Source organism: Musa acuminata, chromosome BXJ1-10 (assembly GCF_036884655.1).
Source record: "Musa acuminata AAA Group cultivar baxijiao chromosome BXJ1-10, Cavendish_Baxijiao_AAA, whole genome shotgun sequence".
NCBI lineage: Eukaryota > Viridiplantae > Streptophyta > Magnoliopsida > Zingiberales > Musaceae > Musa > Musa acuminata.
The window spans coordinates 27,915,609-27,935,000 of record NC_088336.1 but is presented as its reverse complement, the minus strand read 5'-3'; the positions used below and the strand labels follow the sequence as shown (position 1 = coordinate 27,935,000).

The window sequence follows — 19,392 nt, the reverse complement described above, 5'->3', positions numbered from 1 at the left end:
CTCTAGCAAATTAAAGATAATGAGTTCAATTGGTACTACATGTATAGATATACACATCAATAAAATAAACATGAATTTACAATAGCAGGATCTCCTCTAATTATTTCCTTTTGCCTTTTCTCTTCCTCCTTGGCTTTTTTATCCATATAAACAAGCCAGTTGTATCTCTTGATGCCAAACTCTTTAGCAATAGTTTCCATCCTCTCATCATTACTATCATCACTACTGAAATCTTTTTCATCAACATCCTCATCATTATCTTCATCCTCACTTTCACTGTCCAAATTGTGAGATTCTTCATGACCTTCTCCTTTGTAGGAGAATCCGACCTGTGAGTATGAACCTTTGCTCACTGGAAGCTGTGTGGATCGTGGCCTGTGTGCAAATAAAGCTAAACTACAATAAGCAGATCAATTTAAACATATTCTCAAAAAATCTGTCAAGTGAGAATATGCAACATGGTAAGTACTCATCCGATTCCTCCATGCTGAAGTGCTAAAACTAGGTGACTTAGATGGTTTGCAGCAGAAATGAAGGAGTTGGTCCCAAAACTGGATTACTTGAGCTGCTAGCCTTATGGAGAGGGAAAAACATGGACATGAAACAATTTGTATGATTGTACAGACAGAATCTCTTTTGTCAAATAATTAATCAGTTGAACAAGAGCAAACACATGCAACTTGTGACTCAGAAGAATAAAAAACATTTCTGAGAACTTGTTTCAGCAAACTAAACAAATTATCTTGGTATACATCCTCGATTATGCATGGCTTCATTGGAAAAAACTATCGACCTTAAGTCTTCATGTACTGTGACTAAAACACTCATGAAGTTGGTTCTTAGTTCATTACCTCAGGAGCCTCATATATTATCAAGAAAAGTTTCACAAATGTGGCCTTCATTTACTCGTTATGCTTTCAAAAGACTACCACAACATCCCAAGAAATCACTGTGATGGTTAGAAATACTTGGTTGCACTGAAAGGAGAAAAACTAATATTTCTAAGAGAATCCCACATAGGAAACTTAAGGATAAAACACGAGGACATGTCCACCACTGAAGTGGTTTTATCATGCAATAAGAGACAGAATTGATAATTAATTATATAAATAGGTATGCAACCTGATAAGAGCAATAGAGATTATGCAAAAAATTCAGATATAGATGGAGAGGAGTCAAAATTTTAGGTTTCCTGGCAACAATATTTCATTCCAACAATTCATTATAGATCTCCAAGTGCCTAACTTGATAGGCGGGATTACACAAAAAAAAAAAGATACCTTACAAGGTGTAACACAAGGCACTAACAAGCTGACACAAACAAGAAATTTCTTTTTGCTTTATATGTTAGCATGCTCCATATTCTCTTCAAATTTTGCAGCCTTCACGTGCATAACAAACTGATAATTTTTGCAAGCTATTAAGTCAAACACTTCAAGAGCATCTCACTTAACCAACACCTTCAAGAGGAAAAACAAATGTACTCATACCTTTCAAATGCAAATGGAAGTGAATTCTTTGCCTCCAGCTGTTGGTGAACATGTTGCAATCCCTCATCATCAGTAACTGTGGACATATATTTTATTACACAAAAGCATATATTGTATAATTTAGCTAGTCATGTTACATAACATGTCCAAAAACATATCTGATATCAGAAATTTTAAAAAATAAGAAAAAAATAATTATCCTAAAACACTGAGATGGAAGAAAAAGTCAAACTACCGACATCCTCTACGTCGAAGCTTAATTAAATCCCGGTAACGCTTAAAATTAACAAACTCTTCTACTTCTTCTTCTTCCTCAGTTTTCTGCTGAACTCGATAAGCATGAGAACTAGAATCTCGAATAAAATCAAGAAGAGCGCGGCCATCAAATCTGCCAAGCAAAACGTAAAATTTCTGTAATGGCTGCATTGATTTTATGATTTGCATAAGATCCAAAAATCAACCTGTCAATCAAGATATCTTGCTTTCCATTCCATGGTATCCTGCAATAAGAACAATGATGCAGATTACCAGAAAGATTAAAGATAACTACAAGATTCAGAATATTTCAAATGGGAATCTAGGCCCAGAAAAGATTAAAGCAACCAATCTACAAGAGACAGTGGCACAGAACTACTAAGACCAGCAAGTATAACAAGCATCCAATTATCTGAGACCTGTAAAGCAGTTGACACTTGACTGGTCACCATGTTTTGCACTGTGAACAGTATTAGATTAGTTTGACTTCCTATAAGAATCTGCCTAGACATAAGCACCTCTTCCATTCAATACGATAAGCTGAAAACGTCAACCTTCATTTAGCAATTCACTGAAATTCCAACCAGGCAAACACCAAGAAGGTTTTGCTATCACTTTTTGTTCCTTACAGTGTAGACTTTACAACTCCGTGATTCTTCCTCACCGGACATGGAGGATAAAAAAAAAATTATGCAGCTAAAGTTGAAAACAAGAGTAAGCATGGAGGTGAAAATCGGCATAGATGCCAAAGATCACTTAGCAAAGATAAAACCATATCAAAGAATGATTGGATCCAAAGTATCTTCAATATATATGAGAATAAAGTTACAAAGCTATCCTGGAAGTGCTAGGAGACACTATTATTAATGTAGGTCATATAGTGTCCATTACCAATGAAGAAAAATACATCCAAAATGAGCTGTAACTCCACCAAGACATAACTCCCTAATATTTAGGGTCCACTTTTCAGGAAGAGCTAATAGCATCACCAAGGTACTTATTAGTAATATGATGTCAACATCATTGGTTTTAACCGTTTCTGATTTGGAGAAATTCTAATTCCTGACGAATGCAAAGCGGTACAATTAAAGACATCAGATGCTACGAAACTTGTCCTCTTAGGATATGAATAGCATTATCAACCAAAAGAACTTGCTTAACAGCAAGCCTAATCATTCGGACACACGTCTCCCAAGCTCACGACGTCAAGATGAAACTTTAAACGCCAAATAGATAAGAAATCACGTGATAATCTAACCTTCACCGACGAAAGTGTAAAACCTACAAGACTTAAACACCAAAGGATAAATTAGAATAAGAAGCAGCGGTCATGGAGAAAAGGGCGGATTACGCACAATCCCTGCTGGTCCTGGGCGGCCTGGTACAATCCGTCGTCGCGGTAGACGCGGCAGCGGGCACCGGTGACCTGGAGCAACTGCTGGGGGTCGCCACGGCGCTTGGCAAGGTACACGGCGCGCCGCTGCGCCCGCTTCCGGGCCGCGTCCATCATGTCGTGGACCTTCCTCTCTGACCTCCGCGCCTCGTGCCACATCCTTCCCTTCCCTTCTGCCCCTTCCTCCCTCCGTTTCTCTCCACGATCACAGGAGAGCGTAGCGTACTCGACCACTAGCCCTAGAAACTTCGACCGACAGGTCTTGTTTCGGTTTGGGTCTCCGTCTCACGACGACGCTGGTTCGTTAAGAAACGGCCGTACGGTGGGCTTCAACAGGTCAACTACACATTGAGCTCGAGTTAGCCACATTCACATTAATTACGGACTCAAATAGCCCACATTTGACCCCGACCGCGTGCCCCGTCCCATATCTTCCCTCTTTCTATAAGGAAAACAAGATCCAAAAGATAATATCTAATAATGATAATATTTACATAAAATTGTGTTTTCCCGTGATTCTAAAGGACTAATTTATGATTCACGTTAACAAAATTATAATTACTACTTTAAATTTGTGGCTTCGTTGCTGCAATAATAATTGAACACAATGCCCTTTTAAAATTTCAAAGCATTGCGCTTGTAAGTGACAAAAAGCCGTTGGCCAATAATGTTTTCTTACCCGACTTTGTTAGCCACTGTGACTACCTGCTTTACGATTGGAAAGGGGTCACGTGGGCCCGAAATGGGCCTTCCAGTAATGGGGCAGATTCGTGAGCTGGCGAGGGGAAGAAAGGTAGGAAAAGTATCGCCACGAAGGATGTGTACCCACGGTTCTTCATCGAGTCCCCGCGTGGCAGACTCATCACACGTTGGTTCCGCGAAGAGAGCCACGTGGGTCGGGTAAAGGTTTTGGTGAAAGTATTGGAACACCAAACACTGTTCTGTTGGGGGTAAAAGAGTCCCTTTATGTCCGTTCTTGCCACGTCATCGATCCGGCAGGCAGATCTTTTGCCGTTGCAAAAATATCTGGCTGGAGAGATACCGAAGGCCCCACCATGTATTGGGACCGACAACGGCCTTTCCACGTGGCAAACAGTCGCCACGACGGACAAGCCCACCGGACCCCACCGAGAATAACCGCGATAAAAAAATCTCTGTCACTCTCCGTTTAGTTCTTCCGTTCGGTGAGGAGGCGGCATAGGGCGAGGGAGATTTATCTTCTTCACGTTTGATGCTGAAGAAAACCGTCCTGGGAAGAGATCTCCGTATTCATGGGTGATGATCTTTTGAATCGGCCGAGCACGGCAGAGATGTCGACCATAGAGGGCCCGAACAAGGTAAATGATGATTTCCTCTCGCTTACGATGTACCTATGGTTCTTGGTTCCCTTTTGGTCTAATTTGATCGGCCCGAGGATTGGGGTCTTTAAAGACGAATCTCGGTGGATGCTTGTGTGAATTACTTTGGATTGTGTTAATTTTAGGTTTATCGTATGGGTATTTCTTGAACAGCAGTGCTAATTTATGTGTTATTTCTTCTCTTTAGTGTTTATATATCATTGTTGGAGAGGAGGGGAATCTTGGGTATCAAGGAGATATTTTGATAATTAAGCATGAGAAAATGCGCAGGAGATATTTTATTTTGGATTAAAAAGGTGTATGCAATCTCCTTTCCAAGAAATTTTGGAATTGTGAATTTTTGGAAGAAGATAAGTTTCTTAGAGAGGACAGAGTCTTTAGTAATTGTTTAAATTTGGTCACTTTGTGATACGAACGTCGGCGTTGCTGGCTTAAATGGATTTTGCTAATGAGAAAGCTGACTATGTAAAGAAAAAGGTGGTTTTGTTTGTGATCTTATGGGTTCGTTTACTTGAGATAGATGTCATCTAATCAGATTAAGTTTACATTGTGTTACATTGTGTCTGGTTTTGTTAATATCTTAGAATTTTTTATCTGAACCAATTCTTAAATTCTGCAGGATGTTCTGGTGAGATCACGTCCAAGATCTGTAAGGATGTTTCTATAGAACAAAAATGAAGGTGAAGGGGAGAATCTTTACTCCATATATTAGGTAGAAAACTATAGTAGGTAACCTCTACAAGTAAAATTGTTCTCTTAACAGGATTCTCTCAGTAGGAAGTCTTCTGATCTTCTCCCAAAAGTGGAATAGAAATTAAACTTTGTCAGTGTTGCTGGATAAGTACAATATAACGTATTCAACTCCATAAATTTGCCAGCAATGCTGGAGCTTGCCAGTAATACAATATAGTGCACTTGTTTGCTCCCTTCTGACTTTTACCCATTATTTCATCCTCTGTTTTATTGTGATCAGTTTCCGTAAGTGTACATTCTTTTTTTATGATCGATGGGTGTTGAACTCCTAGATTCTGTTCATACTTTAGCTGACCAGGACCTTATTAAGAAAGGTGGGAGAAAGCTGGTGGATGCTTTACAATACGGGGCAAAAAACCTAACAGGTTATCGGAGAGGACTTCAGCAGGTCCCTTCAAGGCCTAAGTCGGTCAAGGGGAGATGAAAGCTAAGAGAGCAACACATGGGGTGGGTAAGGGTTTTGTTGCATACCTTGGACAACTGGAAGTTGTCTTAGGCAAGAGCTTTTGCCCAATGGTGGTGGCCATGTTTTAAGTAGAGGGTGGTCCACCAGCAATGAACCAGTAGGCATCAGGGGATGACCCACAGACTGCATTCATGGGCAACTGCTGACTCTCGGTTCCCTCCATGACCTTCACATCGCTTGCAATCTGTGAAGGGTCATGGACAATGATGGCAACACCTCATATGAGTGGAAGGTCTGCATCTGACAGGTAGTGCAGCTCTTGAGAAAACATCTTGCTGTTCACCTCCCCCTTGTCCTCATCCATTTTGTAAGTAGTTCTCGGAACTTGATCCATGGTCCAAACACTTCAGTCCTAAATGGTGCCCTGTTAGAGGTTCAAGCCCCATGGTTAGTGACATGGCTGCTTCCACACCATAGCATTTTTCACTTGGTGTTAAGGCAACAAGACTTGTTGACTCACTCTCTTTTATGTCTCCGACCAAGATCATGGATATATGCTATTAGCTTATAGCTCTTTTATTATTGTTATTTATAACACAAACAGTAATTTCAACCTAATACACTAGTTGCAATCTTACTAGCACACTGCATGTACGCGTGAAACAGAACAGCCTTTTCTATTGACTCTTATTTCTCCATGTTCTATTAGTTTTTAGAACAACATATACAACTCATTCCCTTGTTTTTGACACATGGAAATTCTACTAGTATCAAGTACCTAATTATATGTTTTCTTTTCTTTAATGGTTTCATTTATTTGGTTTGCTTTGTATCTGCAAATTGTTAGAATGACCAAATACTTCAGCGGAACTCTACACCCATCTTTGGCTTGCTCTCACACCCTCATCGCTCAATCCCCATTTTTGTCCAGCCATAGACCTGGCCTAATATGCCTCGTCTACAGATGAACAATCCTTTTTGTGCCACTGGTAATCACGCAAAACTGAAAACCTTTTTTGTATGAAAATTATACTTATAAGCCCCTATACCCCTGCTCTGCATGCCCTAACAATGATCAATATTAGAACTTATCAGATGGTACAATTTTAACTCTACATTTTTTATCTATATCAGTGGAACTCTATGTTTTTTAACTCCACAAATACAACAATCATCATGACTGCCGCAACTAGAGACTTTGACAACCACATGTTCACCATTTTCCAAGAAAAGGCCATCATTATCAATCTTAACTTGCAACTTAAATCTCTGCTACACTTCACTAAGGTCACTAAAACCAAGAGCTTTTGTTCTTTTCCAAATAGCCAATTAGGAAAATGATTTTTGTTGAGATCAGATCACGAATGTTTGTGAAATTTTCTCAATCTGTCCCTGAAGTCCTGGTATACATTTTTGGTGGCAATACTTATAGTACTTGGATTACTTCTTGACCTTCTTCTACTATGACATTTTCGACTATTGATTCCACTGTGAGGTTGCAACTTTTATTTTTGTTGCTTTGATTATTCGCTTGCAGTCAGGTTATGCACTTTATTTTCATCATTGCATGTTTTATTCACCTTCTTGCATTGCATGTTCATTAGCTGATTTAAATGTTCATTCTGTAAATTGTTGTATCTTCCTATATTCTAAGAATGTGGCATTGTTCTAATCTTTCAGGATACTCATTTGGTGGATTCTCTATCGAATAAATGGACAGATGAAAAACACACACTATTTCTCAACTCCATTGAAGAATCTTTTGTTAATGAGTTATATAGTGGAGAATACCATTCTAAGTCATTTGTGGGTTGGTTGTCAAGGATAAAAAAGCACAAGGGATTCTGTGAGCCATATGAAAATGATTCGAAATTTGGTCAGACGGTAAGAGATTCCTCTTTCTTCCTTTACCCCAATGGTACCCTTCATCTTTTGGCATGACATATAACATCTAACTTTGCAGTTTAAGGCCTTGTGTAGGAGTTGTCATGAGAGTCGCAGATTTGATGGGGATAATAACCCTGCAGATATTGAGAGTGGTTTTCTATCTTTTTATGCAAATCCTTGGATTCAACATTTTCGGTCACCTTCCATTATGAAGAAAAGGCATGTTAGGTCTTCTGATAGGGTTGACAATATTGAGTTCATCAGACCATCAGTCCAGCTAGCAAATGTGAGGCATGATGGAGAAGCAACAAGCTCAAAATGGACCTGTCGTGAAGATTCTGTTGCTAGCAGTGCAGGTTCTTTAATCTTCTTCTTTTCATATGCGACTCCTTTTTCACCTAGATTTTCGTTCACTATCTGTTACAAGTCCATTTCTTTCTGTGTTCTTGTTTCAAGTAAGGCAGAATTTTTAAATTTGTTTTCCACCAACCATTATATGGTTTGTTGGTGTTGATGTGATAAGACAATCATCATTATCCATTTAATGAAGTGTAAACTGCAAAGATTTTCAGAATAATAAAAATGATCAAGGTGTTTTCTCTTTAGTTATGGATGAAATTTCATATAAAGAAGTTGCTTAAGGTGAGGCATATTTGTTTGCCTTAAGGTGAGTGATCTAGAAAAGTTGCATTTCAACTTTTATCCATTCTGTCCTTGTTGTCTTGTTTTTAATAAGGAAACTACCAAAAGACAACCAGACTTTCATCCTCAGAAAGCTAAATCTTTCATTTAGTATTTATAAATACGTTTTAATTTATCCCACCAGCTTTTTTTCACCCTTCACTGTGAGACATGCTTTGCTTACATTTCTAAGGACCTTATTTGCCAACTTTGATTAAATGCCTTAGTTTGACAATTATTATCTAATGTTTGGCTGCTTTGGTCTACCCCATGGTAGGAGATTTATTCTGAGGAACACTCACTTCTTTCTGGTAAGAAATATATATATATATATATATATATATATATATATATATATATTCAGAAGACCCCCTAGTTTGGAAAGAAAATTTGTAGAAAATAATTGATCTCCTAATGAGATGGATGGTGATGTTGGAACCATTGCTGAAGGTAAGAGCATTTATTCTTCCCTCCTCCTCATTAATAATTAATATAAGTTGTGTTGAGAAAGTTTTTATTTCGTTCAACCACTTATAGTCTTCATAAATTTACATTGTAGTACTTTTGTTTGCTCATAGGAAAACATAATATACTTATGCTTGTTTTGCTGCTTCCTGTGGATCCACTAGAAAATGTTCAGTTCGGATGTAGGTTACCTATCCAAAAGTTTTCACAACTCGTTCATGTATGATGGAATCATCAAGCATTTTACCTCTTCTCTATTTGTACCCTCTGTATGCACTTGGAAAGAAGGATGCATTCGCAAGGCATCTGAGAAAGATAAAGCAGATTGTCTGCTAAATGCTTATTGATTCCAGTTCTATAGTGAGGACCCCCTGACAAAAATATGCAAAATGAATGATGGTTTTAGTTCTACAAATCTCAAGCTCACGTTATTTCAATAATAAAACGAAATTTTAACTGTTAGTCATATTTTATCCACTTGGATATGTATCCTGAAAACTGAAACTTGATCCTACAGAAGTATCAGATCAGAACTTCATTGCTGACGAGCTTGTGGCTGGGAAGAAGTCGATTAGAATACACAGGAAAAGAAGACTTGGGAATGCTGTGGTTCATGAACCGATCACTGATCAAGTAATGCGTTGAACTCGTTCACTGCAAGGACTTCTTTCTCGTATAAGGTGGAATGAGATGTTCTCTAGGTGAGTTTCAACTGATATCTTTGTTTTGGTTATTTTTCAGGTTGTTCCATCTGGAGAAACACTTCTTGCATCAACTTCTAATGAGAAACATGCTTGTCTACAAGCAATGAATGCATGGTCCAGTGGCAGAACACCAGAGGTGAGTGCAGGCTTTCTGCCCGTGGAGACTGAAGCATCACTGTGTGGCAATCAACGGGTGAACAGTTGAATTATGGGAATGCTGAATGAAGCTTCTGGTACATGGTAGTAGACACAAGGTTAAGCATGCTTGTTTTTGAGATTGTTCTTTACACTGAAAGAAGATGCAAAGTCGAATAGGGATGGACAAGCTTATCCTGATTTCAAATTGGATGCTTCTTCGTCAGCATAGAGTAGCAAGTACACCTGAAGTTCGTGCGTGAACAATGTTCAGCTGACGAAACATGTTTCCTGTTTCACCTATAATAAGCCATCAGCCTTTAGTTATTATGTATATCAGCCTCAGCCTTGTTTTCTTGTGAGCGCCTTTAGCAATCCTTTGTGTTTTCAGTAAACAACAATCTCAGTGTATCAAGAAGACAGTTGTTTGAGTAAATATGGCCTTACCTTTGTAAATTGAACTCTCATCTATATGTCATTGGAAAAGATAATCCAAAAGGAAGTTATGATAGTTTCTTCCTGCGCATGATGGGAAGAAGATATATTTCATTTTTTGCAGCTAGAAGCAGCACCATTTTACCAAAAAAGTTGATGTACTACAGTTGCCCAACTTCATTGGTGCAACAATGTCCTCCATCTTGAGATGTAGAAATTGTTCTGTAGTTTGTGGTAGTCAATCTGGAAGGCATAAGGTGTAAACTTCTTCAGTGACTAGGATGATCTTCTCCATGGAAACATGTAAGTTGTATGGTTGCAGGAGTGTTCCATCTCTTGAGAAGATGTGGGTTTTCCTCACAACCAAGATTGAATACGACCACTTCATTTGCTTGGATTCTTTGCATCTTCAACAAATTGCATCTTTGTAGCTACAAATGCTTCTTTAAGACAAAAGAATTGGATGCTTGAAGTCTTGTCCGATTAGGTGGGCATGCAAGTTGAAGAGGTCATGCAACATCTTTAGTGAGCACGAAAAGGTTAATTTAGGTAACCTTGGCGAGCTGATTTAGGTAATTTGAGCTACTGATAAAAATAGAACAAAAGGTGATCCTATAGAAAACAATATTTAGCTAATGAAATTGATCGAGCCAATTATGACACTACTATTTTGATTGAAAGACCTTTGAATCAACTCATATGTTTTAAGTAGTAGACTTGTGGGCTCTTATACTGATGCGAGATCATACAGTGTTGTCAAACTCCGTTTTGCTACTCTATTATTGTTGAAATAAATAAACAAGAATTAAGTTTTAACAAAAAAAATTTAAAATAAAACAATAGTACTATTTCCTCCATCACCACACAAGAAAACAGTATTCTTCTTATACACATCAGTCTTTTTCATGTAAATACATTAATAATAATATTATTATTATATTTCTAGTAATTTTTTAACTTAATAAATTATTTTTATAATTTATTAGAATATTTTTGTTTATATATGTTATTTGTATTTATTTACTAACCATTTGTCTCTTAATTCCATCTTACTTGAAGGTTATATAGTTCGTTATATGTAATAGATTTTAACCGTCAATGTAAGTGAACTTCGAAAAACGGTACCCATTTGATGTACCGAGGGGGACCGGCCAAAGAGCAAGCCCGAGGACGTTCGAATAGATCGATCGATCGATCGATCGAAAGCAAACACCCTCTCCTCTCTGTTCTCGCTCGCCTCCTCCTTGTTCGAGCAAGAGACATCGGATGGGGACGCAGCAGCCGTCGACCCCGCGGAAGCGATGGCCGAATCTGATGCCTCTGTTTGTTGGCCTCGTCGTCGTAGCTGAGATCGCCTTCCTCGGCCGCCTCGACGTGGTCAAGAACGTCGCCACGGTCCACCACTGGGCCTCCACCTTCCATTTCCCCTCTACCAGCGTTGCCTTGGAAGACTCCTTCGCATCCGTCTCCTCGTCTTCCCACGGTGCCGTAGAAGACGATGGCGGGGAGTACAGCCGATGCGAGGATTGGTTGGAGAGAGAGGACGCCATCCGGTACTCTCGAGATTTCACTACCTATCCCATCATCGTCTCCGGCGCCGAGAATCAGGTGCTTTCTTTTTCCCTATAATTTCGTGGCTTTTCTAAGTGATACAAAACCTTATCTTTCTTTTGTTGTTTTCTTATCTAGTAAGGTTTCTTTCATTGTTCATTCTTACGTAGTAAATTTCTTTAACAAGATTAATTATGTATTGTTTCTTGACTGCCTTCCTTTTAATTTCAAGATCCCAACTGACGTGAAGTCCTCATTTGTGTTCTCGAGGAAACACGTGACTTGTTTTTTCTCTTATCTCTTTTAAGCCTTTGTACATATGTAATTTGAGTTCTTTTGTGTTCAAGAATTTGTTTAGTTGTGTTCCAGAATTTAGTTCTTGAGAACTGTTCTCAACTATGAGAACAAAATAGCTTCGGAAGTTCCCAGACTCGTGGATTATCGTCTCCAAGAACTGTTTTTCAAGAACACGAGCAAAAAAATTACTAGGGGACACAAAGTCTGATCTTTCTTTTTGTTGTTTACCTATGTAGCAAGCTTGCATTCGTTTTTCATCTTACCTAGTAAATTCTTTGGCAAAATTATTGGAGGATTATTTCTTGACTGCTTTCCTTTAAATCTTGTGGCCCCAACTGAATCACAGTCCTTGTTTGTGCTCGTATGTAAACATGTGACATGCCTTTTTTCTCTTATGCCCTTTAGTCCCTTCTAGATATGTTATACAAATTCTTTTGAATATGAGAAGATAAAAGCTGGTTTGGTTGCGCTTGAATCAAATCTTTAAGATTATTTTCAAGAATGAGAACAAAAGCACTGTGTTTTTTTCTTTTTTTGGTTCAGAAGTTCTCAGACTTGTCAGGGTGATTGTGATTGTTCTTTCAGAATAGAAAACACAGAGCTTATTAGAGGATACAAGCTCTGATCTTTGTTTCATTGTTCACTTATTCAGTAAATTATCTATGGTCGTTCACTTTTACTTTTCCAATCCGTTCTATGTATGTTATATGAGTCCTTTTTAGTTCAAAAAGTTAAGAGCCTGTTTGATTGCATTTAAAAAATCAGTTTTTGGTAATACTGTCCTGGAAAGCCAGAACAAATTGTTTCAATGGTTCCTTGAGTTGTTGGAGAAATTGTGTCCAAGAACAGTTTTCTAAGAATGAGTATTAAAAAAATACTAGAAGACAGAAGGTCTAAATTCTTTTTTTGTTGTTTTTTATATAGTAATCTTCTTTTGTTGATAATATTATCTATTAAAGTTTTTAACTAAGTTATTGAAGTACTATTTTTTGACTGCTTTGTTTTGAGGAAACATGTGACTTATTTTTCTGTTATCCCTTTTAACCCCTTCTACATATGTTATATTATTTCCTACGAGTTTGAGGAATTAGGAGGTTGTTTGGTTGTGTTTTAACTATTTCTTCAAAATTGTTCTCAAGAATGAGAACAAAAAAAAAAAAAAGGTTTCAGAATTGACATGTTGGGGTAATAGCTCTAAATATCATTTTCTTAGAATAGAAAACATACTAAGTACTGGAGGACACGAGGTCAGATTTATTTAGTAATATTTCATTAATGTTCATCTTACCTATTAACCTTTTTATAAATAAGAAATCATTGAAATACACTTTCTTGAGTGCTTTCCTTCTTTTAATTTCAAGTTCTGAACTGAATTGTACCCTTATTCATGTCCTTTACGAGAAACATATTGCTTGTTTTTTTCTCTGATCTCGAGTCCCTTGTGGTATGAGTTCTAAGTTTGAGAACAAAAATTCAGTTCTTTAAAACTGTTCTCAAGAATGTAAATAAATAATGTTTTAAATTTTTTCAGCAGTTCTCAGACTTGTTTCCATAATCATGCTGAAAAACTGTTTTCTAAAAATGGAAAACAAAACCTGTTTGGATAGGCACAATTTCTAATTGTCATTGCAGTTCATTTTTCTTTTCTTTGGGAGAAAGTGGAATAATCCTTTTTAAATGTATAAAAGACATCATAGCCAACTTTTGTTTTTAATACTCTATTAGCATTCTTTATATATTTTACTTTGCAAGTAAAGGTTAAATTGACATTTCTAGAAAAATACCCTTTTATCCAATATATATACTTTTGGTTATGTTGAAGGATTAACCAGTACATCTAAGGTGAAAAAGAACAAACATGCTTTCTGTGTTTTCAGTTTTCTTCTGTATATAATTTCCATTTTCCTTTTCAATTTTTCTCAGGATTGGAGTACGTGCTCGGTTGGTTGTAAATTTGGATCTGTAGCGAAAAGGGTACCTGATGCTACATTTAAACTACCTCAACAACCATCAACTGCCGTTGTCCATCGGTCGATGGAATCATCAAAATATTATATAGAAAACAATATTAATGTGGCACGACGGTGGGTAAGCATAATTCATTTTTCTATAAGCTTCCTTTTTCTGTTTTGGGTTGCTTAATAATTAATATATTCTTTTTCTTGGTTGATCTTTGAAAAAGAATTACTCAACTTTATCTATCAAAATATATTCAGTTTATTTGGTTAAAATTGTTGTAAATTAGTGTCTATCAATCTCAAAGTTTCTCATTTTGCTTCTTTTTTGTTGGTGAGGCTTAACGTACAAACATTATGGTCACCAGAACACCGAGTGTTATTATGCTTTAACATTTAGTGGTTTTACCATGTCAACAGCATTTTGGAGGTCCATTGTTTGCACTGCATGTCATCATGCACATCCTTACCTGTACAAGTAGCAAGACAATTTCCATAGCTTGATTCTGGTCACCTAAATCAAAGAGGAGCAATCTTACTGTGACACCAAAGCTTACCCTTGTAGCTTTAAGTTGCTGTTAGTGTATCTTCAGTAGCCATTTGCCCATGGAAGTCAAGAGTGTTTTTCATTCATAGTGTTATGAAATTTTTATTGAATCAAGATCTATAATTTGGTTAAAATGTTATGTACTTTCTGTGGAGAATTGAATGCTGCAATATGTATCTGTTCGCGTGTATCTTAGCCGGTCACCAACTTCCTTCTGTGACATATATGCTTCTATTTATTTACTTGGTTTATCCATTGTCAGTTTTTGATTTCTAGGGCCTGAGTTATTTTATGAGGTTTTAGCCATTTGGTTTAGATTTAGCTAAATTTAAATGTTAGAGAATTTGATACTGGGGACAAGTTTTCTCAAGCACCACATTGAGCTTAATTATTGGTCTCAATTTTATACCAAAAATTTGGGCTACTTTTGTTTTGTATAGAATAGATCTAGTTTTTTACTTACAAAAAATCCTCTATTATAGAGGAAGTAAACATTAGAATCACAAAGGAACAATTCATCAAATATTTATCATATGCCAAAGTTCAGATATTTCTTGCTGGGAACTTACTAATTTTTCTTGAACCTAGCATCTTGGTCCTATGAGAATATGTGAGTGTCAAAGCCCATCTGACTTGATTGCTAATTGTACTCGTTTAGGCATTTAGGAAATGTAGAATAAGGTTTAGTTCTGATTTGATCTTTGTCTTTTTCCTATCATCATAAATCTTTTTGGTTAATAGTGTTGCTCTGCAATATGCTTGAGCTTGAGGTAGGTCCCAATTCTTGCTTCATATGCAGATACATCTTTATGTTAATTGATAATTTGACATTGTTTGGATCAAGGTCCGTCATATCGTATCGTACCGGAGTTTTGACCCGGGCTTGGTACGGTACAGTACCGGTGTACCGGGCGGTACACCAGGGCATACTGAGCGGTACACCCTGGTGTACCGATACTGTAGCAGTGCTACAGTATAATACTGTAGCACTGTAGCGGTACAAGGCGATCCATGTATCGCGTACCTGGCGGACCGGTACGTACCGCCCGGTACGGCCGGTATGCTTCGGTACGGCAGACACTGGTTTGGATATAATAAGACTGAAAGTTAGACTTTCCTTGAATTTTGAACTTTTTAGATTATAGTTCTTAATGTGAAACTGATTTTCTTGTTTCTTTTGCTACAGGAGAGGGTACAACATCCTAATGACTACTAGTCTTTCGTCAGATGTTCCAGTTGGGTACTTCTCGTGGGCAGAATATGATATCATGGCTCCTATCCAACCAAAGAATGAAACTGCCCTTGCAGCTGCCTTTATTTCTAACTGTGTTGCCCATAATTTCCGTCTACAGGCTCTTGAAATGCTTGAGAAGCTAGGTATTAAAATTGATTCTTATGGTGTATGCCACCAAAATCGAGATGGTAAAGGTATGTTAAAAATTTTTCTCCTTATTGAAATGCTAATGTTAGGATATTATTTTTCGAGGCTAGACTACTTTTAGAAGTTTTGAGTCCTAACATCTTTTGCTCCTTATTCTTCTGCTATTATTCTCCTTCTTCTTCTTTTCCTTCTCCTTTTTCTTCTCTTCTACCTTCTCATTTTGCATTACCTTTTCATGTTCCTGCTTCTCCCTATGCTCTTCTCCTCCCACTGTTTCTTCTACTTCTGTGTTTTCTTATGCTTCTTTTCCTTCTTCTGCATCTCCTTGTTCGTTTCTCCACCTCCTCCTCCTGCTTCCTTTACACTCTACAAACAAAGCTTAGACTCTTCCAGATTACATTTATCATAAAATAAAAACAATTGAATTGGAATATAATCGATGTTCTGTCTTCCTACTGCAAACCTTCTCCCATCTATATGCTGTCAGCTATGAAAAATATTGAAATCCTGAGAGCAAGGCTCAATCTACACTGTCAAAAATTTTACCATTTGCTTTCAACGTGAAACCAACCTGTAAAGCTTGTGTTGTTTTCCTCTTTTTGGTATAAATAATGTTGTGACTTATAGAGCCTGTTCATTCTTGAAGTGTTTCTATTGTTTGTGGTACTTGTTTTTGAAGTTTATCTTGGTACAGATTACAATGTGAGTATAAATAATGTTGTGAATTATAGAGTCTGTTCATTCTTGAAGTGTTTCTGTCACAATTTTTTTTCCTCTAAGAAGCATTGTCTGTATACATTTTTATTTTATCGTTATAGTGGACAAAGTAGAAGCTTTGAAGCGCTACAAATTCAGTTTTGCATTTGAGAATTCCAATGAGGAGGACTATGTTACAGAAAAATTCTTTCAGTCCCTTGTTGCAGGTATGGCTATTTCCTTGTTTAGTTGTTGGAGTTTTTATGTTGATTGGCATGACACACCATTATCTTCTTAGCATGGTATATTTGGACCCATGACAACATGTGCCATCAGAACAATTCTTTAGGCATCATATGTGAAGACCGAAGAGTCCTTGATTGGAGCATGATTGTCGTTCTGTTGCTATTCTTGTACATAGTTGTTGACACCAACTTCTGCAGGAGCCATCCCTGTTGTGGTTGGTGCCCCAAATATCCAAGATTTTGCACCTTCTCCTGGTTCAGTTTTGCATATTAAAGAGCTTGATGATGTTGAATCAGTAGCTAAAACCATGAAGTTCCTTGCAACGAATCCGGATGCTTTTAACAAGTCAGTAAGGTACTACCTCTTCTCAATTACTCACAGTTGGAATTATCACTTCATTGTTGACTTTTGCTGTTCCTTCCATTCTGTTTGAGTTATATCTCGGAGCACATCACTAGTACCATTGGCAAAAAGGAATATCTTTCATTTTGGGTGTTGACATGTGAAGCTAGCATCAAAATATCAGATGGTGGGTATCAGTTTATTTTGGTCTTTACAGAATTTTGCATAATCAAATTCTGTGGTGTTAATAAACAGAAACAGTATCTAAGGGTATAAGAGGGAGAAGATGGGACAGAAGGAGAGCGTTGGTTTAGGAGAAATGGTCACTGATCAAATCTTTATGAAATTTGTGTAGAGTCAGCTGAGACTCATCACATTTATTGAAGATAGAAACAGTATTTTAGCAGTGGACTCCAACTGGTAGTATATGAAAGTTAATCTTGTGAATGATGACTGATAAGAGACAACTTATCCTCTCACAAATATTGTTGGATAATTATAAGGAGCTTTGAAGATTGTTTTTAAAAAACTTTTTCCCTTTACTATGACAATTGACGAATTGTTTTAATTTTTTTGCAAATTAACTAAGTGTATTGCTTAAAAAAACGAAGGATATCACTTTGTCCAATGCTCAAAGAGGACAAAAGCTTTATGTAGCTGACCTCAAATAGTTGGGTGACTTGGGTCACTATGACTTACTATTGATGAACTTTCCTCTTTCCTTGCTGGAGTAAACAACTCTTTAAAGGAAATAGAGGTTATATTGTGAGACCAAACTGGTAATAGTGCCAATTTGTTAAGCTTCCCTTTTCATGACTTAAATTTAATTCAAACAAACTGAACCAAATTCACCTATTTGACCTTGTAAAATACCAAAAAAATTTGAAAAACCAAACATGAGATGTGATTTAACAGATTACAAGTCATGGACTTCTTTTGACCACAAGCTTTTAAAAGCTTCTACTATTCCAATCGGGCCTTCTATTTTGGTGCAGTTGCTTGAGTCTCTTTTCCCATTACAAACTCTTTTATCGTGCAGCAATTCTTTTATCCAGTGTGAGCCAGTGAGCCTCAGATGGAAGAAGACTTCTTGACCATTTGATATGTTTGAAGTCTTTTCTGTCAAATCAGGTTTTTCGAATAATCTTGTAATCAAAATTACAATGTAGAGTTTCATTTGATGAAATGCTTTTATGTTGTCCTAATTGTTCAAATACTATTCAAAGAGGACTTCTTATGTTTTATAATTTGGTCATTCAATTACTTTGCACAGTTTCTCTAAAGGATTTTCTGCTAGTAGTTGTCCTAAGTGATTCAGTGATCACATCCATTTTGATGCTGATTAGACTGGATCTTGATGGAACTCGGTGCTATGTACAATTTCTTGGTTGACTTGTCAGTGAATCTAACTGATAGCTAATGGTTTTTCAGTTGGAAATATGACGGTCCATCTGATGCTTTCAAGGCACTTGTGGACATGGCTGCAGTTCATTCATCTTGCCGTCTCTGCATATTTCTTGCAACAAAGATTAGAGAGAAGGAAGAGATGGCTTTGCAGTTTCAGAAGCGCCCCTGCAAATGCACCACCGGATCAGGAACTGTGTACCACCTATATGTGAGAGAAAGAGGAAGATTTCACATGGAATCCATCTTCCTCAGGTCTTTTTAACTCCTCTGAAATTATTTTACGTATTAAGGATGGTTTCCCTGTATAATAACTTTAGCACTTTCAGTCAAGATACCAAACTCAGTATATTTCATTTCTCTTAGCTTGCCAGAGTCTCTTTGATCAGCTGAAGCAGTTTCTTTTTACATTGTGACAGATCTGGAAGGTTAACCCTCAGGGAATTGGAATCTGCAGTTCTCTCCAAGTTCCAGTCCGTAAATCATACTCCTCTATGGAAGAAGGAAAGACCAGAAAGCTTAAGAGGAGATAACTTAAAAATATACAGGATTTATCCAGTTGGTCTCACTCAAAGACAAGCATTGTATAGCTTTAGATTTGACACTGATGCTGATTTAGGGAAACATGTTGAGAGCAATCCTTGCGCAAAATTTGAGGTTATTTTTGTGTGACGGATGCTCTTCCATCCCTACCGCTATGGTTTCCAATTTCTTATTTGGAAGAAGAAAAAAATATCGTCCATGCCAAAGCAAATCCAGTTAGATGTTCTTGTACCACATTTTGAGGGACCATGGTATATATTTCCTTCAAAAAATAATTGAAAATTAAAACAGTAATTATTCTGTGTTCCAGAGGAACAAGTTGATGAAGCATTCTTCCTTGTCGATAGCAATCTAGTAGTGGTAGATCTGTTTTGCCAAGTGCAATGCTGTTTTGCTAAATCTTACACGCTTTGCTTTCACAGTGTTGTATACTTTGCTTGCACAAAGTTATTGATAGCAGACTTATAA

At 37.2% G+C, this 19,392-nt stretch overlaps 3 protein-coding genes across 8 annotated transcripts in view; 2 read left to right on the top strand and 1 right to left on the bottom strand.

Annotated features, from left to right (window-relative positions):
• Window positions 1–3,441, bottom strand: part of LOC135585887 (uncharacterized) — a 7,227-nt gene extending 3,786 nt beyond the window's left edge. For 2 of the 3 annotated variants that reach the window (XR_010480715.1, XM_065087465.1), the window contains exons 1-6: window positions 3,101–3,439; window positions 1,952–1,990; window positions 1,730–1,878; window positions 1,491–1,566; window positions 81–375; window positions 1–2 (exon numbers count right to left, since the gene is read on the bottom strand). The exon at window positions 1–2 is cut by the window's left edge and continues 105 nt beyond it. Coding sequence is in view for 2 of the 3 variants with exons in the window: in XM_065087465.1 (XP_064943537.1) it covers window positions 1–2; window positions 81–375; window positions 1,491–1,566; window positions 1,730–1,878; window positions 1,952–1,990; window positions 3,101–3,297 (758 nt within the window). In the remaining variant the exon portion in view is untranslated. Of the gene's footprint in view, window positions 3–80; window positions 376–1,490; window positions 1,567–1,729; window positions 1,879–1,951; window positions 1,991–3,100 lie in introns of all 3 variants that reach the window. The other variant, XM_065087464.1, reaches the window with a different exon arrangement.
• An 867-nt stretch (window positions 3,442–4,308) lies between these two features.
• On the top strand, window positions 4,309–10,038 carry LOC103968681 (uncharacterized). Of its 3 annotated transcripts, XM_018819029.2 has the most exons (6): window positions 4,338–4,475; window positions 5,116–5,176; window positions 7,336–7,539; window positions 7,619–7,898; window positions 9,206–9,321; window positions 9,430–10,038. In XM_018819029.2, the coding sequence occupies exons 2-6, from the start codon at window positions 5,171–5,173 to the stop codon at window positions 9,595–9,597; spliced, it is 774 nt and encodes a 257-aa protein (XP_018674574.2). In that variant the 5' UTR covers window positions 4,338–4,475; window positions 5,116–5,170; the 3' UTR covers window positions 9,598–10,038. The 3 variants fall into 3 exon arrangements, with proteins under 3 accessions (XP_009380251.2, XP_009380250.2, XP_018674574.2); XM_009381976.3 differs by lacking the exon at window positions 5,116–5,176 and having other exon boundaries at window positions 4,309–4,475; window positions 7,625–7,898; XM_009381975.2 differs by lacking the exon at window positions 5,116–5,176 and having other exon boundaries at window positions 4,309–4,475.
• Window positions 10,039–11,084: 1,046 nt separating this feature from the next.
• Window positions 11,085–19,214, top strand: LOC135595928 (glycoprotein 3-alpha-L-fucosyltransferase A-like). Of its 2 annotated transcripts, XM_065087463.1 has the most exons (8): window positions 11,085–11,570; window positions 13,734–13,894; window positions 15,499–15,547; window positions 15,665–15,740; window positions 16,512–16,616; window positions 16,833–16,989; window positions 18,409–18,636; window positions 18,801–19,214. In XM_065087463.1, the coding sequence occupies exons 1-8, from the start codon at window positions 11,229–11,231 to the stop codon at window positions 19,051–19,053; spliced, it is 1,371 nt and encodes a 456-aa protein (XP_064943535.1). In that variant the 5' UTR covers window positions 11,085–11,228; the 3' UTR covers window positions 19,054–19,214. The 2 variants fall into 2 exon arrangements, with proteins under 2 accessions (XP_064943535.1, XP_064943534.1); XM_065087462.1 differs by having other exon boundaries at window positions 15,499–15,740.
• The last annotated feature ends 178 nt before the right edge of the window (window positions 19,215–19,392 follow it).

Excerpts from the sequence above, each read along its gene's own strand:
- LOC135595928 (XM_065087462.1), top strand. The coding sequence starts at position 11,229 with ATGGGGACGCAGCAGCCGTCGACCCCGCGGAAGCGATGGCCGAATCTG. Across the intron at positions 16,617-16,832 it reads CTTTCAGTCCCTTGTTGCAG|GAGCCATCCCTGTTGTGGTT; the intron begins GTATGGCTATTT and ends CAACTTCTGCAG. Across the intron at positions 16,990-18,408 it reads GCTTTTAACAAGTCAGTAAG|TTGGAAATATGACGGTCCAT; the intron begins GTACTACCTCTT and ends ATGGTTTTTCAG.
- LOC103968681 (XM_009381975.2), top strand. The coding sequence starts at position 4,410 with ATGGGTGATGATCTTTTGAATCGGCCGAGCACGGCAGAGATGTCGACC. Across the intron at positions 7,540-7,618 it reads ATTCGAAATTTGGTCAGACG|TTTAAGGCCTTGTGTAGGAG; the intron begins GTAAGAGATTCC and ends CTAACTTTGCAG. Across the intron at positions 7,899-9,205 it reads TTCTGTTGCTAGCAGTGCAG|AAGTATCAGATCAGAACTTC; the intron begins GTTCTTTAATCT and ends TTGATCCTACAG.